The following is a 19,462-nucleotide window of genomic DNA, read 5'->3' on the forward strand; positions in this document are numbered from 1 at the left end:
AGCAGTGCGCTTTTAAGCTGTCCTTTTGCCTTGCTGATTTATGTTGCCAAGTAAAACCAGTAATACTCTTGTAGCACAGATGGAAAATAAATTCTTCAAGCAGCACCTTTAATTAAATATTTGCGTATGGATTATCTTTTGTCACTCTAAGTAATACTGCTATTACAAAAGTGAACTGTTTCAGATCCTAGGACTGGGATTAACTGCTCCTTGGAGGCCTTTGCTTTAAAGGGATCCAGATTCAAAATTGATTATATTTGAAAAGAGAGGGGAGAGGGCAGGAAAGGTTTGCTTGGATTAAATGGCTTAGTCAGACTTTCTTCCCATTTTAAGGAGAAACTTTTTTGTACAGAAAAAACTTTAAATGTGGAGAAATTGGTGTGTGCATCACAGAGAAACATGTAGTATTTTTTAATCCTGTAAGTTATAACGTGAAGCATTTTTAATGGTCTAAGTTAAAAACAAAGCAGAAGAACAGGTGGGTAGAATAGCTTTCCTAAGATCTTCCTTTGTTGCAGTTTAAGAAGCTGGATTTCATGACACTAATGAGCAAATGGGCTATTTCGATTGCTGTTGCAATTGATTGCATTGAAACTGTGGCACCACTCTTGTCTCTCAATTCAAGTTTGCTTCAGGTTCTTTTTGTTGTCAGAACTTACTTTTGCTAGAATCTAGTTCAGTAGTTTTCCTCACTGTGATCATTAGTTTGGTCTGTTGTGGGTGAAACAATGGCAGCTGTAGGCATTTCAGCTCCTGCGTAATCCACGGCTGCTCAGAAAACCGTCAGTCACTCAGCCTTCTTCCACATCTGAGGCAGTGCCCGTGGAGGGGATGCTTCTTGTTGGACTTTGCTATTAGAGAGCGAGGAGAAAAGCAATGACTCCAAATCGTCCAGGAGTGTTCTTAAAAACCAGCAGGTACATCACATGGTTACTGGGCACATATTGCTGAGACTGAGAAGCAGTGAAACCATTACTTTTGTGTGCTGTGCTCTTCCTACAGTACTCAAGGCTCGCCATGTTGGCAGAAGCTCCTCGTACACGTGGCTCTGTTGAGAACGCTGCGATGTTGCCGGCTTTGTTTTACCTGGGTGGAAGCGTGGCTGGGATAAGCTCTCCTAGCAAGACTGTGGTTTGGCTTATGTTTACTGGGGCCACTCAAGGAATGTTTTGTCGGTGCTGTACGCAATAGACAGCCGTGTAGAGTTTGTAGTGTAAAAGCAGGCATAAACTGGATCTCGTGTAGAGAAGGATGTAAGTGCCAGAAGAGCAAGTTTGAGAAAATTGGCATGAGGAGATGTTATGTCCTGATTTTTATGATAACTAAGTTGCGTGATGACTAGTAGACGGTTACAAAAGAGCTAGACTCTATTGCCGTGCTTATACTGTTAAGCTGTACTGTCTTGCACATCTCTGTCAGTGGAGGTGGCTGGGTTCCTTTCTAGGTTGTAGGTAGTGAACTCTGGACTGTTTTCTGTATGGTGGGAATACCTTACCCGAGTGCTAAATGGCATTCTTCATCCTCTCTGCATTTCTACTCCGCTCCCACTCTTCCACACGCCAAAAATTAAAAAAAAAAAAAAAAAAAAAAAAAAGCCACCAGCTGTTTACGGCTAAGATGAGTAGAGTAAAAAATGCAGATGAGCTTCTTAAGTCAGACTTTAAATACCTGTTTTTGCAGGTATCTAGCATTCGTATTTGCCTTTAAAGTACAATTGTTGATGTTTTATTTGCATTTATAGGCTCCTTTATTTTCAGCTAAGTGATGCCTATGTGTAATGCTTGGGACAGATGTGGCTAAGGGAAAATTTGTTGTAATAGTCTGTAAGTCAGAATCAGTTGGGTAGAGGAGGGGGACAAAGTACATTGCTGAATTTGAGAAAAATACAAACTGTTGTAAAATACAGAATGTGATGTACCTAGTGAGCCTGGGACAATTTGCATGAAACAGCCTACGTTGTGTGTGTGGCTGATGCCTTCCCCTTGTGTTTCTGGATTCTTCTGCCTTTGAATTAATATTTTTAGTTATGTAGTGAAAATGGACAGATATTACTATGCAGGCTTTACACTCTTGTGTAGTCTCAGATATATCCTTATTGCACACTTCGAGATGCAGGTTTTTAGTGGGGAGAGGGATTTTTAAGGTGATTAACTGGTGTCCTGCATTGATATTGCCTTGTTAATGCAAAGATAAACACTGATTATAGAAGTTGTTGGTGGTGGTGTCATACGGAGTGAGCTGTTACTGTAAATATAGAGGAACCACTTCACGGAGTAAGCCATGTCATTCTTTATCCAGTCAGAGAATCAAAATTTCTGTGGCACTATGCGCATTGCTGTTCCTTTAAGGGAAAAATTTGTGTGAGCGCGTGAAGTGTGTTCGCAGTGCCTGCTAACATTTATTGCACAAGAATAAGCGTTCGCTTTGTACAGTGCTGATGGAATCGGGTACCTGCACACACTTGTTGACTAGCTTGGACTTCAAAGTTTTGTTTTTCAAAAGCCTTTTGAGGCAAGCTAGTTAACCGTGCTTGCTCTACAACGTGAGTATTGAGAGAGAGATTTAACCTCAGGCTAGAGAGGCAGAAATTACATATAGGGAACGTGGGCTGGATGGGGATTACCTGTTTATTGCTTTACCTCAAGGGAAGGTAAATGAGAAGACCCTGTTTACCCACTGAGCCATTGCAACTGTTGCTTCTTTTTCATTTTGGTGCAAGTGAGAATGTCCTAGGGAATGTGGGATTGTGTTCGGAGGAGGGGTGGAATTTTAGATAGGCATGTTGCCTGAGGAATGTGCCTTGGTGTTTTGCTATTATGTTACAGTCCAGATAACTCTGAATTAATTTCCCTTATTCTTTCAGCTGTTTTTCAAGATCATAATGCAGCAGAAAAATGAGAAACCATAGAAGACGTTTGCTTTGGAAAAGAAGTCGGTTGCTCGCCCAGTCTAGAAGATGGACCACTGGATTTGGGGAGCTTGGGAAATACTGCTTTCAAAAGCAATTTTTCCTAGCTAAGAAGAAAAGACAGTGTGCTCAGCTAATTGTGAGCTTAAATCACAACAAACTGTACAGAAGACTGCAGTGTAGAAGGAAGGCACTTGAGCTCCAAAGCAGGTGGGGTCCTGATGTGCCTCTAGATGCAGAAACCTATCAAAAACCTACTGTTGAACCGTACGGCTTTCCTTATAAAACTACTGAGAGCAAAAAGATCCTGTCCCTATCGCAAAGCCGAAAGCCCATCTGGAGAAGGAGTAAGAAAACTCAACAATGAATCCTTTCAGAGTGAAGATCCCTTGAATGAAGAATTTGAAACTGTCGCTATTCTTAATAGCATCTCTGGCAATATCCGTTATGTCTCATGTGGCACGCTGGATGGTGCCGCCTTACCTGTAAAGAAAGGTGGTTTTGTATATAGCAGGGAAGAGAGCAATAATGGTGAGGGCAACGCAGTCCTAGTAGTTTTAAACGACTATAAAAGGAAATGCTGTTGCAAAGGGAGTGGAATGGAACTTGTGGCCCCTTGACAACTATAAAGAGGTCCAAATTTAACCATCATACTGTAAAAAAGAGATCTTTATTTATGATGCATAAGAAACTTTCTATGGTTAGGTTTCGGTATAGAATTATAAAATCCCCGGAACTTCGAGCAAGAGGCAAAACCTGCAAATTGAGAAAAATCAAGCCAAGGTGGGTGGAGAAAGTTACGAGGGACCATCAAGAGACGCTCCAGTGGGATTTTGAAAGTGGATTGTGTAATTGGCTTTCTTACTGGAAATCTAAAAGTAACCGTCTTTGGAAGCGGTACAGCTTATCAGATATGAACAATAATACACCCAGATCTTTAGGTGAGGAGAACGAAATATGTGCACCTGAGATCTGCCGTACGCAGGATGCGTTACCGTGCGCTGAGCCGTGTTCTGAGGAGCCAGAATCCGGAGGGCAGGGTGGCAGTGCGGATGCTGTCCCACCAGAACTGCATGCTAGAGCTTCTCCGGAGGCAGAGACCTTGCACCAGGTGGAGACCAACGGGGCTCTGGCAGAGGATCATTGCTCTGACATTTTCGTCTCCGTGACAGGAAAAGAAATTGCTGCTTCAGGTCAAGATGACGCAGAACCTAATGAGGTTATGGGTGTAGGTGGAATGATACTGTTGCAATCCTCCTTGCAGGATTCTGATGTCAATGATGATTTTGCAAATGGACCTTTATCCATGGAGCTGGCACAAAATGAGGACAGCTCTAGCCAAATGGAGGTAGAGGGCTCCTTAAACCTGGACATTTTTAGTGCAAAGTTACTAGATCACCCTTATTGTAAAAGTCCTCTTGAGGAACCTTCACCAGAAAGCACAGGACAAAAATCAGGAACTCGGAAGGGAGGCAAAAGGAACAATCAGAAAGCTTCCCAGGTGGCTGATGAGCAGTTGGCAACGTGGCTTTGTGGTATACCTTTTACATATCTTAGGGCTTCTAGGAGTTCATGAAAACTGCTGGATGTATCGTGGAGTTTACAAGTTGCATTAATTCCTTTATTAAAATGGTTTCTTATTGTGAATTGTAAAGGGTGCTTAGCATAACACTTAATGAAATGAGGCTGCAATGAGGAGAGCTGCATGAAGGAAGGACAAATCAGTGCTTATCTGACAAGCTATTTTGAGGAATAGTTGAATGGTGCCTCTGCTTCTTTTGTTTTAGAGAATACAATGTATTTTAACTGGAATCTTTGTGGCAAATTGTTGATAGGCATTTTAAATGTCTTTTATCATGTAGTTTCAGAAGATGATATGGGGTTAAAACTTCCAGTTTTTTAAATCGTTGACAATTATTACTCTTAACTTCGTTTTTGAAAATTTTTAGTGTTCTAATACTTCCTTCCAGCCTTATTCTCTCTTGCTCTGTCCTAGACTGAAACTAAACCACTTAATGAATCTCAGGTTTTAATAACCAAATATTGCTCGTTGTCACTTAGTTTTCTCTACGATGGTTCATAAAGTAGACTTAATGAATCTTATTAGACAATATTTTTTAAAAAGACAAGACTAGTCTTAGCAAAGGTTCAGCAAAAAGGCTTTGGGATTTTTTTTACTCGATGCTGAGCATGCAGTATTTGATAGTCTCTCTAAAGAGGAACACGGGGGTAAAAATAGTAATCGGTGTCTTATTTGTGTATAGCAGCATACTATACACATAGTAAGGAGCAGTAAGCTAACACGTTGTGCCACCTAGTACCATCAATATCATGTTCAAGTTCAGTGGTATTCTGATAACTGAAGTCTTCCTTTGGAGAAATTGGCTTCCCATAAACCTGAAGCTGGTGTCAACTAGCGTATAAAGGGATTGTTTGAAGTTTGACATGCTCTGATTTTTCTGCCCGCCTTTTTGTCCTCCAATTTTGCAACTGGTTCTCTAAAGCAAACCGTGAAGGAGGAGACATTGAACCTCAAAAGATGATTCAGCTTTCCATATCCACAAGTTAGTGTGGGATGTGTTTCTCTATGACTGGCTTTACATGATCCAGCAAGGACCAGGCGCTGTGCGAGAAACTGAGAGAAACTGTGGTACCACAGTGAACAGACCACTTCTGCAATGGAGTTTTAAAGTTTGTCCAGCAGAAAAAGGGACGTAATCCTTCTGTAACAGTCAGGAACCAAGATTGTATCAGGGCGGCAAAGGTTAAAGTTTTGTGGTTTGATAGGCCGTCGTGTTCTTGTTCATGGGAGGCCTGAATAACTTAAAAAAAATAAAACTAAAAAGACAGACAACAAATGCACTAAACTTTACCACGCTTGACAATTTTAAGAGAATTCTTATCTAGCTTCTGAACAAAAGTAGGTGGGACCAGTTTCCATTTTCTTCGGAGTTCAGGGTTCCTCTCTGAGGACTGAAGCCAAGTCTATACTACATACACTCTCATACTGACAGTATAGCACTTCTGAGTTTTCTCAGCTGAAAAGAATTTTAATTTTGGTATAACTATGTACAGAAGTTCTTGTCTGTTTGGAAGTGCTGTTAATAATTAACTGCACCCTAAAAGATACTGCTAACCTGGAAAGAGTTGCTAGGGTAGATGCATGAAGGAGATGTGTTATGGATGCTCTCGGGTTTTGAATTTCTCTGCAGTAGCTGAACTCGGGTGTTAATGGGCTGCAATATTTAGTGCATTCTGATGTGCTATTAGGTGTCAAACAGAGCTCCATGGTAAATCCGGTTTGTGATGGGTGCCTGATCTTGCATCAGGTCTGAACTTTGTATTTTCTTCCTTGAGTTATGCAGTTACACCAGCCCAAGTGAGGTCAGAGTCTAGCTAGAGGTTTCTTCGAGCTCTGCTGCTGTTAGTTGTAACTACGAGAACAATCCTTGCTGCTTGTGTATGAACAAAAAGCTTTTAAAAATTTTATATGTTAAAAGAGAATAAGGTACACTTACATCCCCATACATCTTCTATCTCGACTTCTAGCCAGAGTGAGAAATATCCTCCCTGTCACAGTCTACTAAGACGTAAGGGATGAAAGTTGTTAGGCAAGTGTGTGGCAGAGTCGTGAGGAAGGATATCTTCAAGTGAAGAATTCTTCCTTGTTGTCTGATCTCATTCTTCAACCCCCCCCTTCCTTCTGCTGCACATCCGGGTGTACTTCTTGCTGTATCTTCGCTGCTTTTCTCTCCTCTATTTGTGTTTTGTTCTTGATGGCTCTCCTTTTTTTTATTCTTTTCTTACTGCTGTTCTTCTGGCACTTTTTTCTGTGAGGCGTTTGTGTCATCTTGCTTCTTCCCATCCTGATCTTTGAAAGTTTCCAGGAAATATTGTTAAAGCCTTAGTAAGCAGAGAGCTAAACATACACTGGTATGTGTCCAGTGGTACTGTCTGCCATCACACCCAGGCCTGAGAGGAGTCCTGGAGTTTGGGTTAGTGCCATTTCCCTGGACTCTGATCTCAGATCCAGCTTTCTGTACACAGAACATGTGTTTTCTGCTGCATTTGAAAACTCATTTTCAGAAAGCTGGACAACTTGGTCTTTTTGTCTCTTATTCACTAGCAAGTGTTGAAATTCTGTTTTCCATTCTCTTTCATTCTCAAAGTGGTTTTGGATGCTTGGGTGGGATTTATGTCTCCACTGTTCCAGTCTTATGCCTGAGGAAAAAAAAAAAATCTATTTCCTAGGTTTTTTTTAATTCCTCCAGCATTCATCTGTTCATTATTTCCTCGTTAATATCTTTTGTTTCTGCTGTTATGGTTGCCCAGGCAATGGCAGGCTGACATGGCTGTCCATGGCACCTTAAATGCCATCCCTAGGATACTAGGGTAAATGAGTTAAACTTGCCGAGAGTCTGGCTGGTGTCTCTTCTGTTTGCTATGGTGGCAGCAGAGGAGCTGAACAGACTGCAAACACTCTGCCAGCCAGGGCTGCTTACATTTGAGGAGAGTAATTCTGCATACTGTAAGGACAAGATACCGGGTTTTCAGTGAAAACTGTTGCAGAAACTGATCGCTTTTTGTGTTGCAGTAAAATTATTTAAAATGCTAACTGAAATAAGCAGTGGGATGGATTCTCCTCGTAGCACTGATATAATTAGTTTGATGTAGATATATGTGTATATGGGAAGAATGGGGTCTGATCTTTCCCTATAAAGCTGAGTGATCAGATTCCTGCTTTTTTATTTTTGTCCTCCTTCCCCTGCTTTTATTTAATGTTGCCAATTTGAGCTTAGTTTTCTTAAATATATACTTGCCATGTGTGGTGCTGTGTGTTGGCTGGGTGCAGAATGATTGCTGCTCATACTTGGAAGAAATGACCGCTTTACTGGACTAGTGAACTGGGAGGGTTTTTTACATGTTTGCACTTTCATTTTTCTGGTATATTTAAAGGATTCCTAGATGAAGTTATGAAGAAATATGGCAGTTTAGTTCCACTCTGTGAAAAAGATGTCATGGGAAGATTAAAAGAAGTCTTTAATGAAGATTTCTCCCATAGGTGTGTAGCAGTATCAAATTCTAGACTTTGTAAAGGACGAATTGCTTGCATTGCTACCGCACGCTCCACGTCTAACACCTAACAGAAGTCCGTTTGATATGACCTTGACTTATTATTTTTTTTTCTACCTTTTCAATCTTGTTTTAGAAAACCTTTTATCACCAGGGAAATCATGAAGTATCGGGAAAAACATCCAAAAACCTCCACTTGCAATTTCCGGGTCTTCTATAATAAGCACATGCTAGATATGGATGATTTAGCTACACTGGAAGGCCAGAACTGGCTGAATGACCAGGTCAGAGATGCTTGGTGTTTATGTGCTTCCTTACCCCTTTTTTAGCCCATTTATATTAGGATATCAGTTGTTCCCCTTCTGCCACGTTATAGGTGGACTATCCTTGCTTTGCACTTGAGAAGTAAAAGAAGTAGCGAGCAGCTTTTATAATGGCAGGTGCAATAATAGTGGTTACAAGTCTGGAAGATGGGAGTTGTCACAACTAAACTGTTTCCTTTTGAAGAAATGATGTTGCATTATTTTGAGAAAATAGTGGCTACCCATATAGGTTTTAGCATCTCTCCCCCCATCCCCAAGCTTGAGCAGATTACAAGAACAGCAGAGTGAAGCAGCAGATGGTGGCCCACAGCCAAAAAACCAAGAAGGCTGCAGTGCCCAGGGCATGCACCAGTAGACTTAAATTGAATTAAACTGCATTTCAGATTGAGGCAGACTTCAAGCAGCCAGTTACAGTCTCTCTCCGGGCCGACCACTATTAGTTCCAGAGTGCTTGTCCTTCAGACTACAGCAAAATGTTACTATAATTGCTCACCTCCTTATTGCTGTTTCAAGTGTGAAGGGTCCTACATTTTATGGGAACTTGTGAATTTGAGTTTTACAAAATTATTCTGTACATACTCAAATATTTACTAACTCTTACAGATAATTAACATGTATGGTGAACTCATAATGGATGCAGTCCCTGAAAAGGTGAGGGTTTTTGTTGTTATGCAAATGTACCTAATGAGAGGTTGAGAGGGAAGGGTGAAACACTGAATGTTTCAGATACAGAATTGAGATTTAGCTCAATGATGTTCTGAGTGGTTCTATTATAATTTGTTGCTATCTGCTGCTCAAATTTTCTTCCTTTCCTGTGCTAAAATACAGTTTTCAGTGCTGTTGCTCTTGTTTCAGGAACTTATTGGATTAGCTCTGCAGGTGGTCTCTGTGGTAGCCTGATGTTCTGATGTACCCGTAGAAGACAGGTGCCCTGTTTTCGCCCGTCCCACTCTCCTTCCCCCCCCAGAGGTTTCTGTCTCCAGTTTCTCTGCTTCTAAAGTGCTTTATCCATGCCCTTGCTCACCAGTCTGGTGTTTCAGCTGAAATTTCTGATGAGGATGGATTTCTGCTGAGATGGCAAACCATGAATGGTAGCATCTGAACCATGCACATGTGCTGCTTGCTCTCACCTACCCACCCACCTCGCAGCTGTGGGGGCCACAACAGCAAAAAACTGTGTCAGATGCCTGCCTGGTGAATGTGAATTGATGCAGGCTGCTTGGTTCCTTGGCAGTATTAACTCTGCAGGACTCTCGTTGGTTTGTGCGTCCACAACAGAATGCTTACTGCTTTCCAACTGCAGTGTCTGACTGTTGATGGCAGTTGAAAAAAAGAAAGGGGAAAAAAAATAACCAAGAAAACAACCCCCCCACTTCTGTGACTACATTTGCAGCAGTGGCAATTATAAAAAGCCATCTGTTTACTGCTAGAGCCGAACAATTTTCAGGTGAGACCACAAAGGAAGAACCAAACAAAGCCATTTTTAGATGAGCTCTGCAGAATGTAACTCTTAAAATCTTCAAGCTCAGAAGAAAGAGCGTTGTTGCTTTGATTGGTGGTGATGGTGATTCTTCATTAGTATTCTCTGTACTTCCCAAGTGTGCGCTAGGGTTGTGGTACTGGAGATTGTATCTGTTTGCTTGTGTCCGCTTTTTCTTCATAGTGTATAATTGAAATCCTCGTGGGAGTTTTTGTGCTGGTACTTCAGAATGTGGTTTTGAAGTCTGTTGGCATAGATAATGGGTGTTAGACTGCGTTTTCAGATGCTGAATTTTCTAACTTTTTTCCAAGTAATAACTCAAGCCTTCTACCACCTCTACACTAGCAGAATTATTAAAAACAGATGTTGCAGATTTCCATTTGTATTAATCTGTTCCTGTAGTTGCAAGAAGCTAAGCACAGGGAATAATAGTGTTAACCTGGAGCTAAATAATTTTTTTTTTTAACATAAGCCTACGTTTTTTGCCGTAGATAGAGGTTTTTAGTTACAAAAGAGATGTGGTATAACTGAAAAATGCTTTTAAATAGCAGAATATTGTTTTTGTCTGGACCTGGTCATAGTTGAATACAAATGACCATGTTATTGGATTTAATATCATAACTTTTTTTTTGAGTCTCAGCTTCCAGCAACTAAAACCAGAAGTTACTCCCTTCTCCACCACTCCCACTTTGCCAGTCCAGCGTTCTCTTCCTTAATCTCTGTCAAGAACAACAAAAACTGTAACTCCTTATCCTGGTGTTTTTCTCCCAAGCCCATCCCCAACAAAAAATTAAACATGATATGCCTGGAGATACAAAAGTGTAAATATAAATGCTGCTGTGGCTCACATCATATATTATAGGGAAATAAGGCTTGCTTTATTTGGTAGCTGAAGAACGGCAATAGTTTAGGCTTGGCAAAGCCTCTGTTTGTCCCTACTGGGGTTCTATTTCTAAACCTGCATTAAATATTGCCTCATTACAAGTTGTTTTGTGTAAATTATCCTGGGGGAAGGGGAATGACGGTGCATGAAGATTTCTGTGCTCATTCCTCCTCTCTCTCTCTTTTAGGTTCATTTCTTTAACAGCTTTTTTCATAGACAGCTCGTAACCAAAGGATATAATGGGGTAAAACGATGGACTAAAAAGGTATCCTTTAACTCTGTGTCATCAGTGCTCTGATTCTTTTGGGCTGGGTTGAATTACTAACTTGAAACTGGGTTACAATGTGTTACCTGCAAAGGATGGGTTTGCAAAGGAGCTATACAAAGTGGGGAGAGGTTAATAAAAATAGTAGGGTGGCACTATTTAAGTTAGTATGGTTATGTTGTGAAAATGTGTTTTGAATGGCTTCATCATTGGTGGTAGGTTATCTTTGTGTACGTTCATGCAAGCTGTTAATTTAGCTGCAAGAAATGTCTCTTACTGCTCCTGACAGTGCCAGGTACGCTAATCTACAGCAGAGGAGACTTAATTCTGCTTCTTCCTTTTATCTCAAACTGGGATTGTTTGGTAAAATCAAATTGTTACTTCTGAGTACCACACAGAGGTACCAGAAAGCAGAAATTAGAGACCCATAGTTAATAAGCCAAACTGTTGTTCGCACGACAAGAACGGAATTCACCTTGCTTTCCAGAACCCATACCAGATCATGGGTTCTGATATTTTCTGAGGTAGCTAATACAAAGACCTCAGTGCTCTCTTTTTTTTTTTTTTTTTTTTTCCTGTGAACATTTGTCCTTTCTAATATGGGAGATGAGGCAAGACTAATCAAGGACCATGTTCGAATGTATGATCTTTCTGCAGAAGCACTTAAATAGCACACATCTGTGAAATGCTAGAGATGAACTCATTATCCAAATATAAAATCTATTCATATAATTTATTAAAATCTCTTTAAAGAGAGACTGAATATTGGTGCTTAATATTCCCAGATATTTTTTTTAATATTCTTTTTTTCCAGCAACCCAAGTTTTGCAAAAACCCCAAAAGTGAAGGTAGATTCTGAAAGCAGAACCTGTATTCATGTTGCTGCTGAGGAGGGACTGGATGAGAGCAGGACAGTTGTTCAGACATTTACACTTAAACTCCTGAAGGATCTAAAGCAAGGATGAGAACTAAGCAGTTTCTATTGGAAGGATTCAGTAAACTGCTTCGTCCTGCAATATGCAATTAAGGGGAGCTTGCGTTTGCTTTCTAAACACGCCAGAGTATTGTACCAGGTTTTATAAATGTGTTTTCCTGGGATATAGGAGCCTAGAAGGACGTGGTCTTCTGGGTCTAGCTGCAGTGGTTTCAAAGCTTCTGTTCATGTCTGTCCCTTCTGGCCCCTGATCAGATTGGCACTCCTGCTCTGATCCGCTGTCATGTCAGCTAGCTCACTCTGCACTGTCTCGGTGGAGCAAATCTAGGTTGCCACCGTTCTTTCTGTACATCAGGTCTTAACTAAAGACCCTTCCAGCTTTTGGCTGCCTCTTTCCACTCTTCTGCTACAGGTTTGCATGCCTGCAGCAATCCCACAACTAGGGTCACATGAGGACCCTTGAGTTTAGCATGGCTCTGCTGTTGTTGGACATCACAGAACGTGTAGTTCATTTATCTTATTCCAGTTTTTCCTTTGTGGGCTCGGCTTGCTGCCGGCTGACATCTCTTTGCTTCTTTCCAAGAATGATGGATCATTGTGTAGCGAGTGTGCTGTAATCTGGTCAGGAAGCAGTTTCTGCAGGTGGGAGCAGGGATCGTCGATGCTTGTGGCAATCAAAGCACTGTTGTGAGCAAGGCTCTGCTGGTAACGGCTGTGAATGCTCAGGCCTTTTTGTGCCTTCAGCTTCTCACTGTTACTCAAAAAATACACTTTTCTTTCCTACAAACAACCTGCCTTTACCAGTAGTGCAGCAATTATGTACTGTTCAAATTGCACAGTGCTTAAAAAAAAAAAAAACAACCCAGCATAGAAATCTTCCCGCAGGATGAGTTCATTTAGTTCAGTATTCTATTTTTGCTTATTTTCTGGACTCTACCACCAAAACCCCAGCAATTAGACAACTATTTCAAGAGGAGCTGGGAGAAGGAAGATCATGAAATGCCCTTCCAAAAGCGTAAGGGCTCATCTGCCACACAGACACTGGGGGTGTTGTATCTGATCTACTTGTTCTGTACTTTAAGACCTTCTCCCTTGTTTGCTTGCCTGTGACCACAGTACATCTGCTGCAAAGTTAAGTTCAAGAAAAGATGAATTTGCTCTGTCTTCACCCTCTCCTTTCCTCTGCTCACTGAAGCATCGTGCACTCCTTCTCTGCCTTCCTCTGACAAGTCGCAGAGCCTGTGTTATGGCAGAGGGAGTCAAACTGCACCAGCTTGCTGGTTTTTGTGGCGTGTTTGTAATCACAGCTGCTTCATCTGTCACCTATCCATGATGCAGCTCTGATAGAAATCAGTGGTGTTCGTACTGCAGGAGTATCATTACTGAAGATACATAGCTAACCCAAATTAAGGCTCGACTGTAGTACCATCATTATTTAAGAAATCCCACTTTGACGCAGATGTTAAAGTGCAACATGAGCAGGCTTTTGCCACAAATACAGTGGTGGCTAGCTTTGGTACTGTACAATGGTTCTTAGCCACTTTCTGGGCTGTAACTGTATTTTTGTGCCTGCTAATAAGTTGTATATGAGATAAACATGAGGAATGTGCTGAAAGAGTGGAAGGGGCAAAAGAAGACTTCAGTCACGGGGTGGCAGAGAGGAGACTTAAATTCAATTAGTATCTTGCTTTGGTATGTTTTGCCTGTGGAATTGTCTCTAATGTATATTGTTCTTCTTGCCAGGTGGACTTGTTCAGAAAGACTCTCTTGTTAATTCCTATTCACCTGGAAGTCCACTGGTCCCTCATTACTGTGAACATCCCCAGTCGAATTATTTCATTTTATGATTCCCAAGGCATTCATTTTAAGTTTTGTGTAGAGGTAAGACTGACAGATCTGTCTACAAAGTTTGAACTGTGTTCATAAACAAACCACCCCACCCCACCCCCCGTTTTCTGTTCAGCCTTAAACTTTAAATGCAGTGTGTCTGTTGTTGTCTTGCCGGGTGTGAAATGAGAATCAGCTTCTCCTGCTGAGGAGTCTGAAGCACAGACCTCGAGGGTCACACCAGAGCTGGGAGTTGAGGTCAGACTGCTTATTGCCTAATTAGTCTGACCGTGCAATCGGCACACCTTTTGTGGCTCTGTCTTGTCACTCCCACAAAAAGCAGGGGCTCAAAGCCAAGTGCCACGGGGAAGCAGACTAGCCAGAAGGAGCGTAAAGGCAGTTCTTTCAACTGCTAAGGGACCTGTGCTTAGGAAATGATAAATTGTGGTCCTTTTTGGGGGAGGTTGCCTGGGTGAGAGAACAGGACTGAAGACGCTGTAGTGCTGCCCAGTGGGGTTTACGTGTTACTGTGGTATTAACAGTGTGTTGCCTTTTTCCTCTGTCTGCATTGGTATGGGGCATATACCTCTGATTATAACCCAGCAACCTTTCGAAGCTGCAACCTGAACACTGGAGTTAAATTATCAGTCTTCTTGCTAAAGAGCAGCCAGAAAATTTTTGCTGGGACTAGCAAATTGTAATGACCCTCTTACAAAAGCTAATTTTGTCAGCTTAATTGCTTGCTTGATGCAGCAGCCCTCTACTTTTAACTGTGTGTAGTTGTTGGCTTACAGAAGAGTAGTAATTATTGTACCCAGGAGAGTTCCCAGCTAGGACTTCTGAATGAAGATACTAGTTTACTGCTAGCATTTGCTGAGGATGAAGCTGATGTTTGTTCTGGGAGCGAGAGACCTTATGCTCTCCAGCTTCTGAACTTGCAGTATAAACCAGGGGTCCCTCTCAGCAGCCCTATGGTCTCTCCTGCAGTTTTGCAATGGCCTCTCCCATCCTGCTCGAGGCAAGGCATTTGCACTTAAATGTCTCCCAAACATGAGAGGCTTTTATTCCTGCCCTTTCTAGGGGAAGGGGAGCCAATACCCAAAACTCCGCCGTGATCCACCCACTAAGGTGAATGTTAGTGTGCTGGAGTGTGTTTAAATTGTGCTATAAACCACCAGCCTGTTTACAGAGAAGTAGAAGGATTTGCTTAACCCAAGACCATAGGCTCATTTATCTTGCTTCCTTCTTTTCGCTTGTGTCAGGCTATTTTTTCCTGAATGTCACTAAAACTCTCCCTGGAGCTTTGTTGATTAGCTGCAGAACTCAGTGTTTTGTATTGAGATTCAGGCAGGAAAATGCTATCATACTGAAGGTAAGGGCCTTGGTGTCAGCCAAATAAGCCAGGAGAGAACACGTGCCAGACTGCACTGTGTGTCTCTGCATGTCTGAGAGCATTCTGACTCTGTGCCTGAGTGCCACAGCTAGTCTGGTATTAAGTATACCAGCGCACGGTGGAGCTGAGGGGTGTTAAAGCTCCCCTTGAATAGGCCAAGATGAGCCTTGATGGTGGAAGGCACAGTACCCACCACACTTCACCTCTTTACCTCTAGATCTGAGCTCAGCTCCTAATGCTTCATGCTTACCTGAAATTTGTCCTCGTTGTCAAAAGGATACCAGCAAAGATGTCAATCTCTCTCTCCTGTTCTTTAGCTGGTGAATAATATTGTTGCTTTTTTTTCTTTCCTTTATAAAGAACATTCGAAAGTATTTGCTGACTGAAGCAAAAGAGAAGAATCGCCCCGAGTTTCTTCAGGGTTGGCAGACTGCTGTGACAAAGGTAAACGGCAGCACTTCGAGTGCTGGAGTCTGACTTTCTAGGAGATTTTAGGAGGCTGCTTCTAAACTCATATATTTGTACAAGTAGTAAATTGTTTTATGCTGACCACATGGAGGGTGGTAGGAGCAACACAGGTGGTTACACATGGAAATTAGAGCTCTGTCGCTCGTTCAGCTCCCACCAGGTCTTTAATACTTTCTGCAAGTGACTTAGTGATCTGAGCCTAATCTCTGGACAATTAAATATCCACGCAGCAAAACCTGTAGCTGGTGCCCATGTTGGCACAAGGTCAAGGACTGAATGAGCTGGAGACTCAGCTTCCTGACTTCTCCGAAAAGGACTGTTCTGAACTATGCCAAATGGATGGGGTTTGGTGAAGGAGGGAACAAGCTAATGCTGCTACTGCCTATATTTTATATTTGCTATGGATAGAGGGCTTTGGTCTCCAGGGCTGTTTGTGGCACATTGCATTTGTTCGCAAGTAAACAAAGTTTGGCAACAATAAAAGGGAATAACTTGCGTGTAGTGTAAATGAGGGAATATGTGATTTGCATAGCCATGCCATAATGGCTCCAAAGATATAAAACAGGTCATTGCACACTAGATAAACTCCCAACAGCTCCCTCCTTGCACAGGTTTATTTTTAGATGCTGATACAATGATGAAATGATTCCTCTCTGCACTCATGCACGCCCTGTGCAGTCAGAGTTTGTCCTCCTGCGTTCTGTGAGGCAGAAGATCTGGGAGTTGAGGAAAAATAATTACTTTTCCTCTTCAAGTGCCAGAGACATAGCAGCGCTAGTGAGTGGGGCTTTTTAGCTCCGCGTATCAAAATTGAGCATGTTTGAAGAAATAATGAAGGTTGAATGTTACCATTTGAGACTGCCTTGCTCAGTCCTGTTGCCTGATGATGTACCACTCTTCACATTCTTTGAGAGCCTTTGGTGTGGCAGGGGGAAGAAAGCCACTGCTGGTAGTGTGGATGCTGAGAGTAATCTTCCTCTAGGCCTGTGTGACTTTGCTGATATAGTTTGGTCCTGTGTAAAGCAGATAATGCTGTACAAACATTTACTTAAACTAATTGAGAAGCTGTTCTGTGTAGGTCACTAAAAGAAAATAAACTTGAAAGAAAGATTTGTAATTTGTTTTCTGTCCTACACTATATATTTTTCTAAATGTTAGGTGTTATTCTAACAAGGTGTTGAGTGTCACCTTGCAAAAGTTGGGATCAGAATAAGTAATCATAATTTCAGTTTCTAGTGCTGCAGAACAGCTAGCTGTGAGAACGAGGTACCTGATTGTTTTGCCAAATGTCCTTTTGGACTTTTAAGCAGCCCTTAGAGAATAAAAGGATAAGTAAAGATCTAACATGTCTTCTCTTGTTTCTTTTCCTTTTAGTGCATTCCACAACAGAAAAATGACAGTGACTGTGGGGTTTTTGTGCTCCAGGTAAGAGTAGTGCTTTTTAAAAATTAGTGGCCTGTATTGTTCATATAGTAAATGTACTTTTTTTCAATCAAGCCTTTTCCTTTTCCTCAGTACTGCAAGTGCCTCGCCTTAGACCAGCCTTTTCAGTTCTCCCAGGAAGATATGCCCCGAGTGAGAAAAAGGATTTACAAGGAGCTGTGTGAACGCCAGCTAACAGACTAATAAAATGCAGCCAACCTAATTTCTCTGGCATTTCTGACAAGTTGCAGCTGGTGTTTGTGTACTTGAATTTCTGAAAACTTCCGTGAATTTTGAGCGATTCTCAGCTGAGTGGTGTGGCCACTGTTGTTACCTCAATTTTTTTGACAAGCTCTTTAACTGGCAGAACATAACAGAGCTGCCATAAAATATTCCTTATGTCCGTTTGGTTCTCTTATGTTCTTTCCTGTATTTAATATTTATTATCTCAGCATGCATATAGGCAAAGCATGCAACTAAAACCATAAAACTGTAGATTTGGTGCACCTTTGAGATGTAGCTAGAAATGACAAATACAGGTGATTTTGTCTGGAAACATAAAGATGCATGATATGTTTTCCGATGCAATAATGCTTTGAATGTATCAAAAAAAAAAAAAATCAATGCCATAAAAAGAACAGCTAGATTCTATTTGATAGTTCCATTGTCCCTGTTGTGGCTGTATAATACTGAATTACCACTTTTTAGGGTGGCTAAACTCATCTACAGATTTAATTTGTGGAGACCCCGTTTTTAAATAGTTCAACTTGCTAATAAAGTTTGTTCTGTTAACATTTATCCAGCTGTCATTATCAGCCTGTCCCTATAGATAAAAAGCAGCCTTTGCACAAATAAAGCTTCAGCACTTGTCTGTATAATAAAAAGTACAAAGGTGTTCAGTCAGTCAGATTGATGGTATGTTCCTATATGCTGCAGAAGTCTCCGTGATGTGTATATTAAGGAGAATTATAAAGCTGGCCCTGAAGAGTCACAGCTTAGATACTAAGATAAACTCCTTGGCTGTAACTGTTTAAATCTCGGATGGCTTTGGCTCATTTTTCAGTTGCACAATATGCAGTGAAATGTACCATTTCGGCATCTCTCACTTCAGCCCTGTCTTGAAATGAACTCCCTTCAAGCTTGTCATGTTTAACCTCCCATTGGCTTTTGCCTTTGTTCAAATATAAATTAATTCATTTCTGCTGCATCTGCTGTTTGATTGTCTCAAACATTCCTAGTTTTGTTTGCGTTCAGTAGCACCGATGGGTCTGGTTGGGAATCATAGCTTGTGGTGGGTGCTGTACAAACACAACAAGATTATGTCATGCTGCTCCGGAAGGGCGGGAGGCTGCGAGTCCAGCACTAAACTTTGCCAGGTTGTTGCCCTGGACAGGGATAAGTGAGAGCAGTGTATCTTGAGGCTTTGGGGGTTTTTGCCTTGATCTGTAAACTATGATGAACTCCTTGCTGAAGAGAGCTAGTTTTGTTTGAAGAGACTGTTGTATGAGACCGTTGCACCAGCAAAAGTCTTTGCTGTGTTTCTCTGCCAGATAAAGGAGTGAGCCCAGAGGAAAACTATTTTTAATGCTAAACGTCATCTGTTGCACAGCTTCACTTTGTGTCTGTCCATAGCCCTGACTTCTGATGGAGGAAAACCACTTTGAGTTCCCTGTCTTGCAAATTAATTCAGGCTTGAGCTAAGCCAGGTGCAAATCCCTTCTAGATGATGGGAGGGAGCAGGGGGAAGGCAGGGAGTGCCAAGCGCAGTCAGGCTGGGCGATGGAAGCGTGTGCGTGCTGTGTTGTGCTGGAGAAGGAGGTCCTGCAGTATCCTGGTGTGTTCCCACTTCCCTTTGTTGGCAGCTGGCAAGGACTGGCTTAATTTAGCAAGATAAGGAAGGCCTTAAGCACTTGGTTAGATAATTTAAACAAGGGAGTTATTGAATCAGAAAGAACCTGAAGACCCAGACTGGCTAAACATACGTTTGCCCATCGTATGGTGCAGAGCACCCCACAGCGCATGGTTTCTTGGTGTTTCCCTGAAGTGTTACTGATACAAACAGCGGCACCTTCTTGGGGCGAGTGACTGCGAGCAGTGGAGGGTGACTTCCATGAAAACTGAAACTTGGGATGTAGTTTCTACCCTACATGTAGGGTAGAACATGTAAGCCAGTGCTGCCGTTCTCGTCTTCTCTCTGCACTGCTATCACGTGAATGGTACGAATACTTAATGCTGCCATGTGGTGGGACCAGCTGAACTGATCCAGGTTAAAACTAACCCAGCCAAAAGGCTGCTCTTAACCCAGAGGACAGAGGAGTTCTCACCTCAGTGTATCTTGTCACTGAATGTGTATACCAGCATGAACAAAGAGAGGGAATTGGGTGGCCAGGAGGAGACATGAAAGTAGTGCCTGCTTTGGAGGCATGCAAGTGGAGCTATATCCTCAAGCAAGACTCCCTGCAGAAAGGGAGTGAAATACAGACAGG

The 19,462-nt window shown here is 41.9% G+C and overlaps 1 protein-coding gene across 2 annotated transcripts; it reads left to right on the forward strand.

Annotated features, from left to right (window-relative positions):
• Window positions 1-3,372: 3,372 nt before the first annotated feature.
• Window positions 3,373-18,368, forward strand: SENP5 (SUMO specific peptidase 5). Of its 2 annotated transcripts, XM_082320691.1 has the most exons (9): window positions 3,373-4,443; window positions 7,865-7,970; window positions 8,118-8,265; window positions 8,908-8,955; window positions 10,855-10,932; window positions 13,610-13,747; window positions 15,447-15,530; window positions 16,929-16,979; window positions 17,070-18,368. In XM_082320691.1, exons 1-9 carry the CDS (start codon window positions 3,486-3,488, stop codon window positions 17,178-17,180), a joined length of 1,722 nt encoding a protein of 573 aa, XP_082176817.1. In that variant the 5' UTR covers window positions 3,373-3,485; the 3' UTR covers window positions 17,181-18,368. The 2 variants fall into 2 exon arrangements, with proteins under 2 accessions (XP_082176817.1, XP_082176818.1); XM_082320692.1 differs by lacking the exon at window positions 10,855-10,932.
• The last annotated feature ends 1,094 nt before the right edge of the window (window positions 18,369-19,462 follow it).

This window comes from Platalea leucorodia, assembly GCF_965183815.1.
Source record: "Platalea leucorodia genome assembly, chromosome: 8".
In the NCBI taxonomy this organism is placed as follows: domain Eukaryota; kingdom Metazoa; phylum Chordata; class Aves; order Pelecaniformes; family Threskiornithidae; genus Platalea; species Platalea leucorodia.

Coding starts and splice junctions, on each gene's coding strand:
- SENP5 (XM_082320691.1), top strand. CDS start 3,486: ATGCTGTTGCAAAGGGAGTGGAATGGAACTTGTGGCCCCTTGACAACT. Junction 4,444..7,864: donor GTTGGCAACGTGGCTTTGTG/GTATACCTTTTA, acceptor GTATATTTAAAG/GATTCCTAGATGAAGTTATG. Junction 8,956..10,854: donor TGGATGCAGTCCCTGAAAAG/GTGAGGGTTTTT, acceptor TCTCTCTTTTAG/GTTCATTTCTTTAACAGCTT.